Below are 16,951 nucleotides of genomic sequence, written 5' to 3'. Positions count from 1 at the left end.
CCCCGTCCCCACACCCCCATATCGCGATACCCCCGTACCCCACACCCCCATATCGCGATACCCCCGTACCCCACACCCCCATATCGCGATACCCCCGATCCCGATAGCCGTATATCCGCTGCCATTGGCCCTGTGAGGGGGGTGCGGAGCGGGTTCCGAGGCCGCGGGGAAGGGGCCCGCACCTTGCATGAAGGCGGCGGAGCCGTCGGGTCGCGACAGGAGCCCCATCTCGCAGGAGAAGGGCCGCAAACAACATCCGCTGGTCGCCGCCATCTTGGCCTCTGTCAACACGGCCCCCTCCCATTGGCAGAGAGCAGCGCGCTCTCCTATTGGTTAAGCCTTCCCGCCCCCTTCCGGTGGCCACGCCCACGAAGGCAAGATGGCGGCGCTGAGGTTGCTGCGGACGCGCCTCCTGAGGGCGCGGGGCTGCGGCTTCGGCACCGCGGTGAGTGAGCCCCATATCGCGATCGCCCCCGTCCGGATAGCTCCATATCGCGATAGCCCATGTCCCGATAGCGGTATATCCGCTGCTTTTGGGCTGGTTTTGAGCGGGTTCTGAGGGGGTTTGGGGCCTCCTCCATCCCGTCCGTTGTTCCCGTAGGAATTCCCTGAGGAGAAGCCGCAGTTCCCGGGGGCCTCGGCGGAGTTCGCGGAGCGCCTGGAGTTCATTCAGCCCAACGTCATCTCCGGTATCCCCGTGTACCGCGTCATGGACCGGCAGGGCCACATCCTGCGCCAGAGCGAGGACCCCCAGGTCAGGCCCCGGGCCCGGCCGCGGGCCCTGTTATCTATAGGGATGAGGCCCTCCAAATACACGTTATCGACATGTATGACCCCCCCAGATGTATGTTATTAACATGTGTGGTCTTCTAGCTACATGTTATTAGCATGTATGACCCCCAAAACATACATTATTAGCATGTATGATTTCCCAACTACGTTATTAGCACATATGACCCCCAAAACATGGGTTATTAACGTGCTATCTTTCAACTACATGTTATTAACATGTACAACCCCCAAAACACATGTTGTTAACATGTATCGACTCCCAATTACATGTTATTAGCATGTATAACCCCCAAAACATGTTATTAATGTATTATTTTTCAACTACATGTTATTAACATACAATTCCCAAAACTTATCATTGGCATGTATAGTCTTTTAACTACACAGTACTGACATGTATGACCCCCAAAACACATGTTATTAACACATTTCATCACCCAATTACATGTTATTAACATGTACGACCCCCAAAGCATGTTATTAGCTTGTATGACCCCCCAAACATGTTATTAGCATATATGATGTCCCAACTACATGTTATTAACATGTATGATCTCCAGAGCATGTTATTAGCAGGTATGACCCACCAAATACGGTGTATTAAAATGTATGGCCCCCAAAACATATGTTATTAGCATGTGCGATCTTCCAACTACATGTTGTTAGCATGAATGGCACCCAAAATGTATGTTACTAACACACAGGGTATCCCAGTTACGTGTTATTAGTATGTATGACCCCCTAAAAGGTATGTTATCATGTATGATATCCCAACTACATGTTATTAGCATGTATGACCCCCAGATACTTGGAACATGGCACAGGCGGGGATGCAGCACCCAAAAGCCGTGTTATCCATAGGGGTCATCCCCCAAACCCATGGCATTCCCATGTGTGAGCCCCTAAGTACACGCTATCAACATGTATGGCTTCCCAAATACATGTTATGGGCATGTATGGCCCTTCAAAGACGTGTTACCAACATGCATGACCCCCAAAACTTATGTCATTAACATGTATGACTTCCCAAATACATGTTAGTAGCATGTATGTTTTCCAAATGCATGTTATCAACATGTATGAGTGTTCAATTACATGTTTTCAACATGTATGACTCCCCCAAACCCATGCTATCAACATGTATGACCCCCCAAACCCATGCTATCAACATGTATGACCCCCCAAACCCATGTTATCAACAGGTATGACCCCCCAAACCCATGCTATCAACATGTATGACCCCCCAAACCCATGCTATCAACATGTATGACCCTCCAAACCCATGCTATCAACATGTATGACCCCCCAAACCCATGCTATCAACATGTATGACCCCCAAACCCATGCTATCAACATGTATGACCCCCCAAACCCATGCTATCAACATGTATGACCCCCCAAACCCATGCTATCAACATGTATGACCCCCCAAACCCATGCTATCAACATGTATGACCCCCCAAACCCCTGCTATCAACATGTATGACCCCCCCAACCCCTGCTATCAACATGTATGACCCCCCAAACCCATGCTATCAACATGTATGACCCCCCAAACCCATGCTATCAACATGTATGACCCCCCAAACCCATGTTATCAACATGTATGACCTCCAAAACATGCTAACAACATGTATGACCCCCCCCAAGCTGCCCAAGGAGCTGGTGCTGAAGCTCTACAAGACCATGACCCTGCTCAACACCATGGACCGCATCCTCTACGAGTCCCAGCGCCAGGTAGGGCACACGCATGAGCACGGACACGCAAAGGGCCCCATCCCAAGGGGGGGGACCCCAAATCCTCCTTTCCCCCCCCCCAAAATCCCCTACTTCACCCCCAAATCCCCCTTTCCCCACCCCAAATCCCCCTTAAATCCCCCTTTCTGCCTCCAAATCCCCATTTCCCCCGCAATCCCCATTCGCCCCCAAATACCCCTTTTCCCCCCTAAATCCCCATTTCCCCAAAAAAATCCCCCTTTCTACTCCCCAAATCCCCCTTCCCCCCCTAAAATCCCCATTTCCGCCGCCAAATCCCCCTTTTCTCTTCCCATATCCCCTTTCCCCCCTCAAATACCCCTTTTCCCCCCCAAAATCCCCCTTTTCCCCCCAAAATCCCCCTTTTCCCCCCCAAAATCCTCATTTCCCCCCCCAAATCCCCATTTTCCCCCTCAAAATCCCCCTTTTCATCCCCAAATCCCCCCTTTTTCCAACCAAATCCCCTTTTCCCCGTCCAAATCCCCCTTCCCCCCCCAAATCCCCCTTTTCCCCCCCAAATACCCCTTTTCCCCCCCAAATACCCCTTTTCTCCCCAACCCCCCCTTTCCCCCTCAAATCCCCCTTTTCCCTTCCAATATCCCCTTCCTCCCCCCAAATCTAACCTTAACCCTAACCCTTTTCCACCCCAAAATCCCCTTTTCCCCCCAAAAATCCCCCTTAAATCCCCTTTCCTCCTCCAAATCCCCATTTCTCCCCAATCCCTCTTCCCCCCCAAATCCCCCTTTTCCTCCCCAAATCCCCTTTCCTCCCCCAAAATCCCCTTTTCCCCCCCCAAAATCCCCCATTTCCCCCCCAAACCCCCCCTTCCCCCCTATCCCAGGGCCGCATCTCCTTCTACATGACCAACTACGGCGAGGAAGGCACCCACGTGGGCAGCGCGGCCGCGCTCGACGACACCGACCTGGTCTTCGGCCAGTACCGAGAGGCAGGTACATGGGGGGGGGTACCCCCTTTTTGGGCTCATTTTAGGGGTTCCCCCCTTCATTTCCCCCTCTCTTTGCAGGTGTCCTCATGTACCGGGGGTACCCCTTGGACCTGTTCATGGCTCAGTGCTATGGGAACAGCAAGGACCCCGGTAAAGGGCGGCAGATGCCGGTGCACTACGGGTGCCGCGAGCGGCACTTTGTCACCATCTCGTCGCCTTTGGCCACCCAGATCCCTCAAGGTGCTGCGTGGGGATGCATTCCTTGAGCCCATCCTTTATCCCTTCCTTGAGCCCTTGTCCTGGCGTTATCCCTTCCTTTATCCCATCCTTTATCCCTTCCTTGAGCCCTTTTCCTGGCGTTATCCCTTCCTTTATCCCATCCTTTATCCCTTCCTTCAGCCCTTTTCCTGGTGTTATCCCTTCCTTTATCCCATCCTTTATCCCTTCCTTCAGCCCTTTCCTCCTTTTCCTGGTGTTGTCCCTTCCTTTCCCCCTTTTCCCGGCGTTATCCCTTCCTTTATCCCATCCTTTATCCCTTTCCCCCTTTTTTTGGCATTATCCCTTTCTTTATCCCTTTTCCTGGAATCATCTCTTCTTTTATCCCATTCTTTATCCCTTTTCCTGCCATTATTCCTTCTTTTATCCCATTCTTTATCTCTTTTCCCGGCGTTATCCCTTCCTTTATGCCATCCTTTATCCCTTTCTTCAGCCCTTTCCCCCTTTTCCTGGCGTTATCCCTTCCTTTATCCTTCTTCCTGGGATTATCCCTTCTTTTATCCCATTCTTTATCCCTTCCTTCACCCCTTTCCTCCTTTTCCTGGTGTTATCCCTTCCTTTATCCTTTTTCCTGGCATTATCCCTTCTTTTATCCCATTCTTTATCCCTTTTCCCGACATTATCCCTTCCTTTAGCCCTTTCCCCCTTTTCCTGGCGTTATCCCTTCCCAGTTATCCCAATTACCCCAATCCCAGTTATCCCAACCCCAGTCACCCCAATCCCAGTCACCCCAACCCCATTTACCCCAATCCCAGTCACCCCAACCCCATTTACCCCAATCCCAATTACCCCAACCCCAGTCACCCCAACCCCAGTCACCCCAACCCCATTTACCCCAACCCCAGTTACCCCAACCCCAGTTACCCCAACCCCAGCCACCCTAACCCCAGTCACCCCAACCCCATTTACCCCAACCCCAGTTACCCCAACCCCATTCACCCCATCCCCACCAACCCCAACCCCTCTCTCTCCCCCCCGCAGCCGTGGGTGCCGCCTACGCCATCAAGCGGGCGGACGCCAACCGCGCCGTCATCTGCTACTTCGGCGAGGGGGCGGCCAGCGAGGGCGATGCCCACGCCGGCTTCAACTTCGCCGCCACCCTGGAGTGCCCCATCGTGTTCTTCTGCAGGAACAACGGCTACGCCATCTCCACCCCCACGGCGGAGCAGTACCGCGGCGACGGCATCGGTAGGGAACACACGGGGGGGGTGGTAAAGAGGGGGATGTGGTAGCCAGGGCATGGTAATGGGAGGGATGTGGTACCTAGGATGTGGTAACCAGGACATGGTAACAGGAGGGATGGAGTAAAGAGAGGGATGTGGTACCCAGGACATGGTAACGGGAGGGATGCGGTAGCTAGGATGTGGTAAAGAGAGGGATGTGGTACCCAGAACACGGTAACGGCAGGGATGCCCTAAAGAGAGGGATGTGGTACCCAGGACATGGTAATGGGAGGGATGCAGTAGGTAGGATGTGGTAAAGAGAGGGATGTGGTAGCCAGGACATGGTAACAGGAGGGATGCGGAAGCTAGGATGCGGTAAAGAGAAGGATGTGGTACCCACAACATGGTAATGGGAGGGATGCGGTACCTAGGATGCGGTAAAGAGAGGGATGTGGTACCCAGGACATGGTTACAGGAGGGATGCGGTGAAGAGAGGGATGTGGTACCCAGAACATGGTAACGGCAGGGATGCAGTAAAGAGAAGGATGTGGTACCCAGGACATGGTAATGGGAGGGATGCGGTAAAGAGAGAGATGTGGTACCCAGGATACGGTAACAGGAGGGATGCAGTAGGTAGGATGCGGTAAAGAGAGGGATGTGGTACCCAGAACACGGCACAGGGATGGATGCGGTACCCAGAACACGGCACAGGGATGGATGCGGTACCCAGAACACGGCACAGGGATGGATGCGGTACCCAGAACACGGCACAGGGATGGATGCGGTACCCATAACACAGCATAGGGATGGCTGCAGTCCCCAGACTGGGGCTGTATCCATATCCCAGTCCCCATTCCCAGTCTCCTCCCACAGCGGCGCGTGGGCCCGGCTATGGGCTGCTCTCCATCCGTGTGGACGGCAACGACGTCTTTGCCGTCTACAAGGCGACGCGGGAAGCGCGGCGCCGCGCCGTGGCCGAGAACCGGCCCGTGCTCATCGAGGCCATGACCTACAGGTATCCCATGGGGTGGCATTCCCAGGGCTTCCCAACCCGTATCCTGCTCTTCCCACCCCAAATCCCCCTCTTCCTACCCCAAATCCACATTTTCCAGACCCAAATCCCCCTCTTCCCACCATAATTCCTGCTCTTCCCACCCCAAATCCCCTTCCTCCTGACTCAGATCTGGATTTCCCAGACCCAAATCCCCCTCTTCCTACCCCAAACCTCTTCCCACCATAATTCCCCCCATTCCCACCCCAAATCCCCCTCTTCCCACCCCAAATCCCCCTCTTCCCATCCCAAATCTCGCTCTTCCCACCCCAAATTCTGCTCTTCCCACCCCAAATCCACATTTTCCAGACCCAAATCCCCCTCTTCCCACCCCAAACCTCTTCCTACCATAATTCCCTCTCTTCCCACCCCAAATCCCACTCTTCCTGACTCAGATCTGGATTTCCCAGACCCGAATCCCACTATTCCTGACCCAATTCCCTCTCTTCCCACACCAAATCCCCCTCTTCCCACCCCAAATTCAGCTTTTCCTGACTCAGATCTGGATTTCCCAGACCCAAATCCCCCTCTTCCCACCCCAAATTCAGCTTTTCCTGACCCAATTCTTGCTCTTCCCACCCCAAACCCCCCTCTTCCCACCCCAATCCCCCCATTCCCCCCCAATCCCCCCATTTCCCCCCATTCCCCCCCATTCCCCCCATTCCCCCCCATTCCCCCCCATTCCCCACGCCATTCCCGTCGCCAGGATCGGGCACCACAGCACGAGCGACGACAGCTCCGCCTACCGCTCGGTGGACGAGGTCAACTACTGGGATAAGCAGGATCACCCCATCTCCCGCCTGCGGCACTTCCTGCTCCGCAAGGGCTGGTGGGACGAGGAGCAGGAGAAGAGCTGGCGGAAGAGCTCCCGCAAGATGGTAACGGATGGGGATGGGGTGGGGATGGGGATGGGGATGGGGATGGGGATGGAAATGGGGTGGGGATGGGGTGGGAAATGGGGTGGGAATGGGGATGGGGATGGGGTGGGAATGGGGTGGGAATGGGATGGGAATGGGGTGGGAATGGGGTGGGAATGGGGATGGGAATGGGGTGGGAATGGGGATGGGAATGGGAGCAGGGAATGGGGTGGGGATGGGGATGGGAATGGGGTGGGAATGGGGTGGGAATGGGGTGGGAATGGGGATGGGAATGGGGAAGGGATGGGGATGGGAATGGGGATGGGATGGGGATGGGAATGGGGATGGGAATGGGGTGGGAATGGGGTGGGAATGGGGATGGGAATGGGGAGGGAATGGGGATGGGAATGGGGATGGGATGGGGATGGGAATGGGGATGGGAATGGGTCGGGAATGGGTGGGAATGGGGATGGGAATCGGGAATAACGTGAGAAAGGGGTGGGAATGTGGATGAGGTGGAAATTGGGATCAAATGGGGTGGGAAAGGGTAGGAATGGGATGGGAAAGTGGTAGGAATGGATGGGGATGGGAATGCAGCAGGAATACGGTGGAAATTGGGATCAAATGGGGTTGGAATGGGGATGGGAAAGGGGTGGGAATGGGTGGGGATGGGAATGCAGCAGGAATGGGGTGGAAATTTGGATTGAAAGGGATGGGAATGCGTGAGAATGGGGTGGGAATGGGTTGGGAAAGGACGGGAATGGGTCAGGAATGGTGTGAGAAAGGGGTGGGAATGGGGATGGGGTGGAAATTGGGATCAAATGGGGTGGGAATGGGGGTGGGAATGGGGTGGAAATTGGGATCAAATGGGGTGGGAAAGGGTAGGAATGGGGTGGGAATGGGGATGGGAAACGGGATGGGGAAGGGGTAGGAATGGGTGGGGATGGGAATGCGGCAGGAATGGGGTGGAAATTGGGATCAAATGGGGTGGAAAAGGGTGGGAATGGGGATGAGAATGGGATGGAAAAGGGATGGGAATGGGGTAGGAAAAGGTGAGAATGGGGTAGAAATTCGGATCAAATGGGGTGGGAAAGGGATGGGGGTGGGAATAGGGTGGAAATTGCAATCAAATGGGTTGAAAAAGGATGGAAATGGGTCGGGAATGGGGATGGGAAATGGTGGGAATGGAGCAGGAATGGGATGGGAAAGGATGGGAATGGGGAATCCTGAGATGTGGGGCGGGATCAGTGGGATCCAGATCGGAACCACTGGGATTGGAGCCCATGGAGCTTCCAATCCCTTCGCACCCATCAGAACGTTTCCGGCCCTTTCCTGTCCGTCCCCCCCCCGCACCCGATCGCTCCCGAACCTTTCCGATCACCTCCGAACGTTTCTGATCCCTTCAGACCCACCCCCTAGCCGAACCTTTCCGATCCCTTCCGACCGCCCCCTACCCGAACGTTTCCAATCCCTACCACCCCCCCATCCGAACGTTACCGACTCCTTCCGAACGTTTCCGATCCCTACCGACCGCCCCCCCATCCGAACGTTTCCGACTGATTCCGAACGTTTCCGATGCCTTCCGACCCCCCCATCCGAACCTTTCCGACTCCTTCCGAACGTTTCCGATCCTTTCCTACCCCCCCCATCCGAACGTTTCCGACTCCTTCCGACCCTTTCCGATCCCTACCGACCCCCCCCATCCGAACGTTTCCGACTGCTTCCGAACGTTTCCGATGCCTTCCGACCCCCCCATCCGAACCTTTCCGACTCCTTCCGAACGTTTCCGATCCTTTCCTCCCCCCATCCGAACGTTTCCGACCCCTTCCGACCCTTTCCGATCCCTACCGACCCCCCCCATCCGAACGTTTCCGACTCCTTCCGAACGTTTCCGATCCCTTCCTACCCCCTCCCCATCCGAACGTTTCCGATTCCTCTCTACCGCCCGCATCCGAACGTTTCCGATCCCTACCGACCCCCCCCATCCGACCGTTTCCGACCCCTTCCGACCCTTTCCGATCCCGCAGGTCCTGGAATCGTTCACCGCCGCCGAGCGCTTGCCCAAGCCGGCCCCGCAGCTCCTCTTCTCGGACGTGTACCGGGAGCTGCCGCTTCACCTGCAGCGCCAGCGGGGGGCGCTCCAGCAGCACCTCCGCCGCTACGGTCAGCACTACCCCATGGAGCTCTTCGAGAGCGGGGGGGACCCCCCCATAGACGAACCGGAGACCCCCCAAATACAGCCCTGAACACACCCACACCCCCCCATAAATGGGCTCGCCCAGCGATGCCCAATAGGGGGGAATCCCCTGAAACAGGGTCCTAAACCCCCCCCTATGGAGCCGCAATGGGCTCGCCCAGCGCTGCGCAATGGAGGTGGGTGGGACAAACCAAGTGTAGCACAAAGGGGGGGGGGGTTCCCCAATGCTATCAATGGACACAAAAGGTTCCCCCTCCCCCTTGCAGCGCAGTAGTAGGGAAGGGAAAAGGGGGTTAAGGGCAATAAATTGCGGGATAATGGTGGAAAAGGGGGATTGATGCGGAAAAAGGGGGGATGAACACCAAAAAAAGGGGGGGTTGTACCAAAAATAGAAGAATTTTACACCCCAAAAAGGGGGAATTAACAGCAAAAAGAGAGGAATGAGGCTAAAAAACGGGGATTTGTATGAAAAATGGAGGAGTTTTACCCAGAGAAAGGGGAATTCTCAGCAAAAGGGGTGGAGTGAGGGCAAAAAAGGGGAATTTTTACCAAAAGTGGAGGAATTTTACACCAAAAAAGAGGGGATTAACACAAAAAAGGGGAAAATTAGGCCAAAAAAGGGGGAATGATGGCAAAAATAAAGGGGGAATTAAGGAGAAAAAGGGTGGAATAAACGCTAAAAAAGGGGGATTTCTACCCAGAAAGGAGGGATTTTACCCAAAAAGGGGGAATTTACACCAAAGAAAGGGGAATTGAGGTAAAAAAAGCGGGAATTGTCACCGAAAAAGCAGAAATTCGTTGCAAAAAGAGGGATTATAGGAAAAAAGGGGATTGACACTAAAAATAGGGGGATTTATACCAGAAAAGGAGGAATTTTACCAAAACAGAGGAAATTAACACCCCCAAAAAAAGGCGGAATTGACCCCAAAAAGCAGGAATTGATGCCAGAAAGTGGAAATTGGCACCAGAAAGGGGAAATGGAGGCCAAAATAGGGGGAATAATGGCAAAAAATGGGGAATGAATAGCAGAAAATGGCGAATAATGGCAAAAAATTGGAATTACTTGCAAAAAAACTGGGTAGAGTGGCAAAAAATGGGGAATGGCAAAAAATGGGGAATAATAACAAAAATGGGGAAATAATGGCAAAAAAGTGGAAATATTGGCAAAAAGGGGGAATTAATGGCAAAAAAAATAGGGAACAGTTGCAAAAAAGGGAATAATGGCAAAAAAATGGGGAATAGTGGCAAAAAGGGGGGAATGAACGGCAAAACATGGGGAAATAGTCACAAAAAACAGGGAATAATGGCAAAAAATGGGGAACTAATGGCAAAAAAAGGGGGAATAATGGCATAAAACCGGGGAATTAATTGTAAAAATAGGGATTTGAGGCCAAAAAAGGGGGTATTAACCCCCAAACGTTTGGAATAACCCCTTTGGGACCTGGAATACGGTGGGAAGAGGGAATCCCCCACAATCCCATCCCTTCCTATAGGGAATCCCCCCCCCCAATAGCTCCCAATGAACACCCCAAATCCATGCCTTTAATGGGGGGGATCCAGGACCCGTTTATGTTGTACCGGGAGATGGGGGGGGTGTTTCCAGCTCCATCCCCACAATGCGGCATCCCGGGAGCATCTCCTCCAGCAGGATCCGCACCAGGCCCGGGCTGGACACGGCGAGACCGGTCACATCCAGGTACCGCAATTCCCTATGGGATAACGGAAGCCATTCCCATAGGGATCCCTCTTCTTCTTCCCCCCCCCTATGTAGTCCTCCATCTTGGTACGTACCGGAAGTGATGCAGCGTGGCCAAGCCGCGCTCGGTCACGCGGGGGCATCGCGAGAGCGAGAGCGCGCGCAGGGAGGGGCCGAGCGAGTGCAGGCGCGCCAGGGCCCAGTCGTCCACGTGGGGGCAGGCGCTGAGGTCCAGGAGCTCCAAGCCGGAGAGAGGCACTGGGGGGGGGTATAGGGGGTCCCATAGGGGTGTATGGGGTCCTATAGGGGTCTCATAGGGATCTATGGGGTTCTATAGGGCTAGATAGGGGTCTCATAGGGGCCTATGGGGGTCCTCTAGGGCTATATAGGTGTCCTACAGGAGTCTATGGGGGTTTTATAGGGCTATATACGGGTCTCATAGGGGTCTATGGGGGTCCTCTAGGGCTATATAGGGGTCTCATAGGAGTCTATCGGGGTCCTATAGGGCTATATAGGGGTCCCATAGGGGTCTATGGGGGTCTATAGGGCAATACAGTGGTCTCATAGGGGTCTATAGTGCTATATAGAGGTCTCATAGGGGTCTATGGGAGTCCTATAGGGCTATATAGGGGTCTCATAGGGGTCTATAGTGCTATATAGGGGTCTATGGGGTCCTATAGGGCTATATAGGTGTCTCATAGGGGTCTATAGTGCTATATAGGGGTCTATGGGGTCCTATAGGGCTATATAGGGGTCTCATAGGTGTCTATAGTGCTATATAGGGGTCTCATAGAGGATTATGGGGTCCTATAGGGGTCTCATAGGGGGCAGTGGGGTCCTATAGGGCTATACAGGGGTTCCATAGGCATCTATGGGCTCCTATAGGGCTATATAGGGGTCTCATAGGGGTCTATGGGGGTCCTATAGGCCTATATAGGGGTCTCATAGGGGACTATGGAGGATTTATAGGGCTAGAAAGGGTTCCCATAGGGGTATATAGAGGTCCCATAGGAGTTGATAGGGTGCTATGCGGTCCTACAGGGCTATATAGGGGTCTCATAGGGGGCAATAGGGGTTCTATAGGGCTATATAGGGGTCCCACAGGGGCTATGGGGGTCCTGTAGGGCTGTATAGGGGTCTCATAGGGGGCTATGGGGGTCCTGTAGGGCTGTATAGGGGTCCCATAGGGGGCTATGGGGGTCCTATAGGGGTCTATAGGGCTATATAGGGGTCCTATAGGGCTGCATAGGGGTCTGTGGGGGTCCTGTAGGGCACCCCGTGCTCTCACCCACGTTGTCGAGCCCGCTGTAGGTGACCGGGCAGGCGCTGAGGTCCAGGCCCCGCACGGGGGCGCTGCGGAGCTCCAGGACCTTGGCCTGCCAGGGCCCATGGGGCCGCAGCCACTCCTCCTGCCCCTCGTATCTATGGGGCGGGAGCGGAGTCAGGGCCAGCCCCACACTTATGGGGCACACGGAAACCCCTTTCCCCCCCCAAGTGTGGGGCAGGGCCTCACCTGACACCCCCCCCTAAGGACAGGGTGAAGGCAGCAGCAGCCATGTCGGGTCCATAGGTATCCCTTAGGTACACGTGGCTCCTATAGGGGGGAATGTGGGGCTGGGTGCAGCCCCTATGGGTCTGCCCCACGTGTATGGGGCTGGGTGCAGCCGCTATGGGTTTTTCCCATATGTATGGGGCTGGATGTAGCCCCTATGGGTCTGCCCCGCGTGTATAGGGCTGCATCCAACTCCTATGGCTCTGCCCCATGTATGTGGGGCTGGACACAACCCCTATGGCTCTGCCCCACATACATGGATGAAACTCTCCCCACATCCCACCCCACCCATTGGTGCTTTCCAATCCACTGCTCACCCCGCACCCCGTAAGTGGGGGTCCTTCCCCATAAGTGAACACCCCCCCGACACATAAGCGAGATCCTGCCCCATAAGTGTGGGTCTGGCCCCATAAGCGAGGTCCCGCCCCAAAGTGTGGGTCAGGCTCCATAAGCGAGATCCCATCCCATAAGTGTGGGTCTGGCCCCATAAGCGCGGTCCCACCCCCCATGTGTGGTCCCCACCCCATAAGTGCGCTCCTGCCCCCTAAGTGTGGGTCCTGCCTCATAAGCAAGATCCCACCCCCCAAGTGTGGTCCCCACCCCATAAGCGAGGTCCCGCCCCCTAAGTGTGCATCCCGCCCCATAAATGCAGTCCCACCCCATAAGTGTGGGTCCCGTCCCCTAAGTAACTTCCCGCCCCATAAGTGAGGTCCCGCCCCCCAAGTGTGGGTCCCGCCCCACGCACGCATTGATTCGGTGCAGCCGCAGCCGCCGCAGGCGCTCGGCCCAATTCAGCGCCGCTTCCACGTCATAGAACCAGCGGCTGAGGCCCTGCAGGAGCCGGTGCGCGGGGCCCTGCGGGCACGGAAGTGGGGCGGAAATAGGGGGGGAACGACCCGGAAATAACGGGGAGGGGGCCGGAAATGGGAGGGAAATAACGGGGGGAAATAGGACGTCCGCAAGGGTACGGCCGTAACTTACCGCCCTGGGCGCAGCCATGTTGGATGTGCCATGTGATAACCACGTGGTCTGGTGTAGACGCCAGCGGGGAAGCCACGCCTCCTGGGGGCGTGGCCAAGTGCGGGAGTTGGGCAGCAGGGGGCATTGGGATGCACTGGGATGCATTGGAACGCATTGGAATACACTGGGATGCATTGGGGTGTATTGGGATGCACTGGGACGCATTGGAACGCATTGGGATTGTGTTCCCCCCCATGTTACAGGCTCCATTCCCCCCCTTATCCCTTTATTAGTGCCTTAAATATGGATTAACCCTGATCCCAGATCCATCTGTGCCGGGGTGGGGGGGGCAGGAACCCCCCTATGGAACCCCCCCATAGACCCCTCTATGTGGAGGGACCCCCCCTATGGAATAACCCCCTTGGGCATCAACCCTATATAATGGATAACGCACCTGTATTTATGGATTAAAATCCTGTATTATGGATAACCCCTCTGTATCTATGGATTAAACCCTTATATTATTATGGATTAAAACCTTATTACGGATTAAAACCTTATATTATTATGGATTAAAACTTTCTATTATGGCTAAACCCCCTTTATTTATGGATTAAAGCCCTATATTATGGATAAAACCCTTATATTATGGATATCCCCCTGTATTTATGAATAAAGCCCCTATATTCATGGATAAAACCCTTATATTATTAAATCCCCATATTTATGGATAAAACCCTTATATTATGGATATCCCCCTATATTTACGGATAAAGCCCCTATTTTCATGGATCACCCCCTATATTTATGGATTAAATCCCTATATTTATGGATTAAATCCCTGTATTTATGGGTTATTCCCTATATTTACAGATTAAACCCCTTATATGATGGATATCCCCCTATATTTATGGATAAAGGCCCTATATTTATGGATAAAACCCTTATATTATGGATATCCCCTTATATTATGGATAAAACCCTTATGGATATCCCCCTATATTTATGGATAAAGGCCCTATACCTATGCATTAAACCCCTCCAATGCCAGGGGGTGATTCAGCTTTGGACCCCCCCCCCCCCCCATATTCCATAAGGAATAACATGGAGCTGGGATTCATCCAGGGAATGTGCCTGGGTTCCCTTTATTCTACCGCTGCTACAAAGCCAGGAAGACCACAGGGAAAAATAAGCAGGAATCAGCCCCAAATCCCAACCTCCCCCCCCCAACACCCCAAAATCCATCGGGATCGTGTAGAAAACGCGGGAATTCCAAACCTGGGTCCGGAGGGAACTCAAAAAGTGTACAAAAACGGGGAAAGAAACCCAAAATCCATCCCGAAATCCCTTGGGATCGGGGTGTTCTTGATGGGAACGCTCTTCCCACCCCATCCCATTACCCCCCCCCCCCGTGTATCCCAAATCCCAGCTGGAATCTCCTGCCTTAAGCCCGCTCCCCACGGATGCGCCGGGCCAGCTGGATGTCCTTGGGCATGATGGTGACCCTCTTGGCATGGATGGCGCAGAGGTTGGTGTCCTCAAAGAGCCCCACCAGATAGGCTTCGCTGGCTTCCTGTTGGGAATGGGGACGGAGTCAATGGGATGAAGGAGGGGGGAATGGGAAGGAGTTAAAGGGGAAGGGAAAGGGGTTAAATGGGAAGGGGTTAAATGGGAATGGAAAGGGGTTAAGTGGGAATGGAAAGGGGTTGAATGGGAATAGGAATGGGTTAAAGGGGAAGAGGAAGAGGTTAAAGGGAAAGGGGTTAAAGGGGAATGGAAAGGGGTTAAATGGGAATAGGAATGGGTTAAATGGGAATGGAAAGTGGTTAAATAGGAAGGGGAAAAATGGGAAGGGAAAGGGGTTAAATGGGAAGGGGTTAATTGGGAAGGGGTTAATTGGGTTAAGTGGGAATGGGAAGGGGTTGAATGGGAATATGAATGTGTTAAATGGGAATGGAAAGGGGTTAAAGGGGAAGGAAAGGGGGAATTGATATTGAGAGGGGGGAATGGTAATGGGGGGGTTAAAGGGGCAATGGGGGGTTAAAGGGGCAATGGGTTGGGGGTAAAAAAGACAATGGGGGGGGGTTAAAATAAGGTATATGCGGTCAGGACAGGTCCAATAAAGGGGCAATGGGGGGGGTTTTAAAGGCACAATGGGGGTGTTAAAGGGCAATGGGAGATGTTAAAGGTGCAATGGGGGGGGTCAAATGGGCAATGAGGGGCGCTAAAAGGGCAATGGGGGGGCGCTAAAGGGGCAATGGGGGGCTTAAAAGGGGCAATGGGGGGCTTAAAAGGGGCAATGGGGGGCTTAAAAGGGGCAATGGGGGAGCGTTAAAAGGGCAATGGGGGAGGTGTTAAAGGGGCAATGGGGGTTGTTAAAGGGGGAATGGGGGGGTTAAAGGTGCAATTTGGGGGTTAATGGGGCAATGGGGGGAGTTAAAGGGGCAACAGGGTGCAGTTAAAGGGGCAATGGGAGGGGATTAAAGGGGCAATGGGGGCTGTTAAAGGCACAATGGGAGGGCTGTTAAAGGGGCAATGAGGGGGATTAAAGGGGCAATGGGGGGTTAAAAGGGCAATGGGAGGGGGTTAAAGGGGCAATGGGGGGTTAAAAGGGCAATGGGAGGGGGTTAAAGGGGCAATGGGGGGGGGGGGGTGGGGGGGGTGGTCCCGGACCTGCAGCGCTCCGATGGCGGCGCTCTGGAAGCGCAGATCGGTCTTGAAGTCTTGCGCGATCTCCCGCACCAGGCGCTGGAACGGCAGCTTCCGGATGAGCAGCTCCGTGGACTTCTGGTACCGCCGGATCTCCCGTAGCGCCACCGTGCCCGGTCTACGGGAGGGGAACGGCGGTTACACCGGGTAACGCGAGGCCGAGGCCTAACCCCGAGGCCTAGCTCCTGTACCGGTAGCGATGCGGCTTCTTCACCCCTCCCGTAGACGGAGCGCTCTTCCGGGCCGCCTTAGTGGCCAGCTGCTTCCTCGGTGCCTTCCCACCGGTGGATTTCCGCGCTGTCTGCTTCGTACGAGCCATAGCGGGAGCTCAGAGCCTGCCGGGGTGGGGGGAACGGAGCGAACCGGGGTCGGCCCCGAAGGGGAACCGGGACAGCGGGGCCTCACCGCGGAGCAGGCCCCGCCGCTTCCCTCAGCGCCTCACGGACTACAACTCCCAGCATCCTCCGCGCCGCTTCAAAACACCCCCCCCTTCCACCACTGCAACCAATGACTGTGCACGCCGCGTTGGACTGACGTCAAGCGCAGCCAATCAGCGCCCGGCTGCAGACGGAAGGCGGGATTAAAGGGAAGCGTCTCCTCAGATGACCCCACCGCCGAGGCCTCCCCAACCAAAACCCCTCCCGGAGCCGCCGTTACCGGATGGCGGCCGCGGCCCTGCAGTTCCGTTACCTCCGAGCCCGGCGGGCGGCGGCGCCGGTGCCGTTGTTGGGGGCGGGGAAAACAAAAGGGGGGAGGGGGAAAAGGGGGAAGGCCCCGCGTTGGCGATTCCGCTGCTCCCGCTGCCTTCCCGCCACAAAATGGCGGCCGCGCGTTACCCGTCATGCACCGCGGCGGAAGGGTGGCTGAGGTGAGGCGGGACGGGCGCCATCTTGGTGCGGGGTCGGTAACGGGGATGGAGGCGTTCAGGGCTCCGGTACCGTGTTTAATGCGTTCAGTAACCCGTTTAATGCCTCTGTATCGGTTTTAATCCCTCTGG

The 16,951-nt window shown here is 54.8% G+C and overlaps 3 protein-coding genes across 3 annotated transcripts; 1 reads left to right on the top strand and 2 right to left on the bottom strand.

Moving 5' to 3' along the window:
- Positions 1–379: 379 nt before the first annotated feature.
- On the top strand, positions 380–9,087 carry LOC133219514 (2-oxoisovalerate dehydrogenase subunit alpha, mitochondrial-like). Its single transcript, XM_061366868.1, has 9 exons — positions 380–445; positions 602–754; positions 2,443–2,529; positions 3,389–3,497; positions 3,572–3,733; positions 4,751–4,957; positions 5,806–5,947; positions 6,690–6,861; positions 8,868–9,087. The coding sequence occupies exons 1-9, from the start codon at positions 380–382 to the stop codon at positions 9,084–9,086; spliced, it is 1,317 nt and encodes a 438-aa protein (XP_061222852.1). The 3' UTR covers position 9,087.
- Positions 9,088–10,604: 1,517 nt separating this feature from the next.
- Positions 10,605–13,284, bottom strand: LOC133219513 (distal membrane-arm assembly complex protein 2-like). Its single transcript, XM_061366867.1, has 6 exons — positions 13,267–13,284; positions 13,031–13,140; positions 12,247–12,327; positions 12,022–12,155; positions 10,829–10,991; positions 10,605–10,746 (listed from the first exon to the last, which is right to left on the bottom strand). The coding sequence occupies exons 1-6, from the start codon at positions 13,282–13,284 to the stop codon at positions 10,605–10,607; spliced, it is 648 nt and encodes a 215-aa protein (XP_061222851.1).
- Positions 13,285–14,652: 1,368 nt separating this feature from the next.
- Positions 14,653–16,299, bottom strand: LOC133219510 (histone H3.3A). The gene is made up of 3 exons (XM_061366863.1): positions 16,146–16,299; positions 15,919–16,072; positions 14,653–14,818 (listed from the first exon to the last, which is right to left on the bottom strand). The coding sequence occupies exons 1-3, from the start codon at positions 16,271–16,273 to the stop codon at positions 14,690–14,692; spliced, it is 411 nt and encodes a 136-aa protein (XP_061222847.1). The 5' UTR covers positions 16,274–16,299; the 3' UTR covers positions 14,653–14,689.
- Between the last annotated feature and the right edge of the window lie 652 nt (positions 16,300–16,951).

Source organism: Neopsephotus bourkii, unplaced genomic scaffold, assembly GCF_033783945.1.
Source record: "Neopsephotus bourkii isolate Nb327-2 ecotype Australia unplaced genomic scaffold, CSIRO-AGI_Nbou_v1 NB_1362, whole genome shotgun sequence".
NCBI lineage: Eukaryota > Metazoa > Chordata > Aves > Psittaciformes > Psittacidae > Neopsephotus > Neopsephotus bourkii.
The sequence above is the reverse complement of the archived record's forward strand: the minus strand, read 5'-3'. Positions and strand labels throughout refer to the sequence as shown.

What these genes read in the sequence shown, in the direction of transcription:
- LOC133219514 (XM_061366868.1), top strand. Translation starts at nt 380, where the DNA reads ATGGCGGCGCTGAGGTTGCTGCGGACGCGCCTCCTGAGGGCGCGGGGC. An exon ending in GCTGCGGCTTCGGCACCGCG is followed by an intron (nt 446 to 601) that starts GTGAGTGAGCCC and finishes TTGTTCCCGTAG; the next exon opens with GAATTCCCTGAGGAGAAGCC. An exon ending in CGGCCAGTACCGAGAGGCAG is followed by an intron (nt 3,498 to 3,571) that starts GTACATGGGGGG and finishes CTCTCTTTGCAG; the next exon opens with GTGTCCTCATGTACCGGGGG.
- LOC133219513 (XM_061366867.1), bottom strand. An exon ending in TCCTTAGGGGGGGGTGTCAG is followed by an intron (nt 12,156 to 12,246) that starts GTGAGGCCCTGC and finishes CCCGCCCCATAG; the next exon opens with ATACGAGGGGCAGGAGGAGT. An exon ending in GCCACGCTGCATCACTTCCG is followed by an intron (nt 10,747 to 10,828) that starts GTACGTACCAAG and finishes GTTATCCCATAG; the next exon opens with GGAATTGCGGTACCTGGATG.
- LOC133219510 (XM_061366863.1), bottom strand. Translation starts at nt 16,273, where the DNA reads ATGGCTCGTACGAAGCAGACAGCGCGGAAATCCACCGGTGGGAAGGCA. An exon ending in AAGAAGCCGCATCGCTACCG is followed by an intron (nt 16,073 to 16,145) that starts GTACAGGAGCTA and finishes CCCCTCCCGTAG; the next exon opens with ACCGGGCACGGTGGCGCTAC. An exon ending in CCGCCATCGGAGCGCTGCAG is followed by an intron (nt 14,819 to 15,918) that starts GTCCGGGACCAC and finishes CATTCCCAACAG; the next exon opens with GAAGCCAGCGAAGCCTATCT.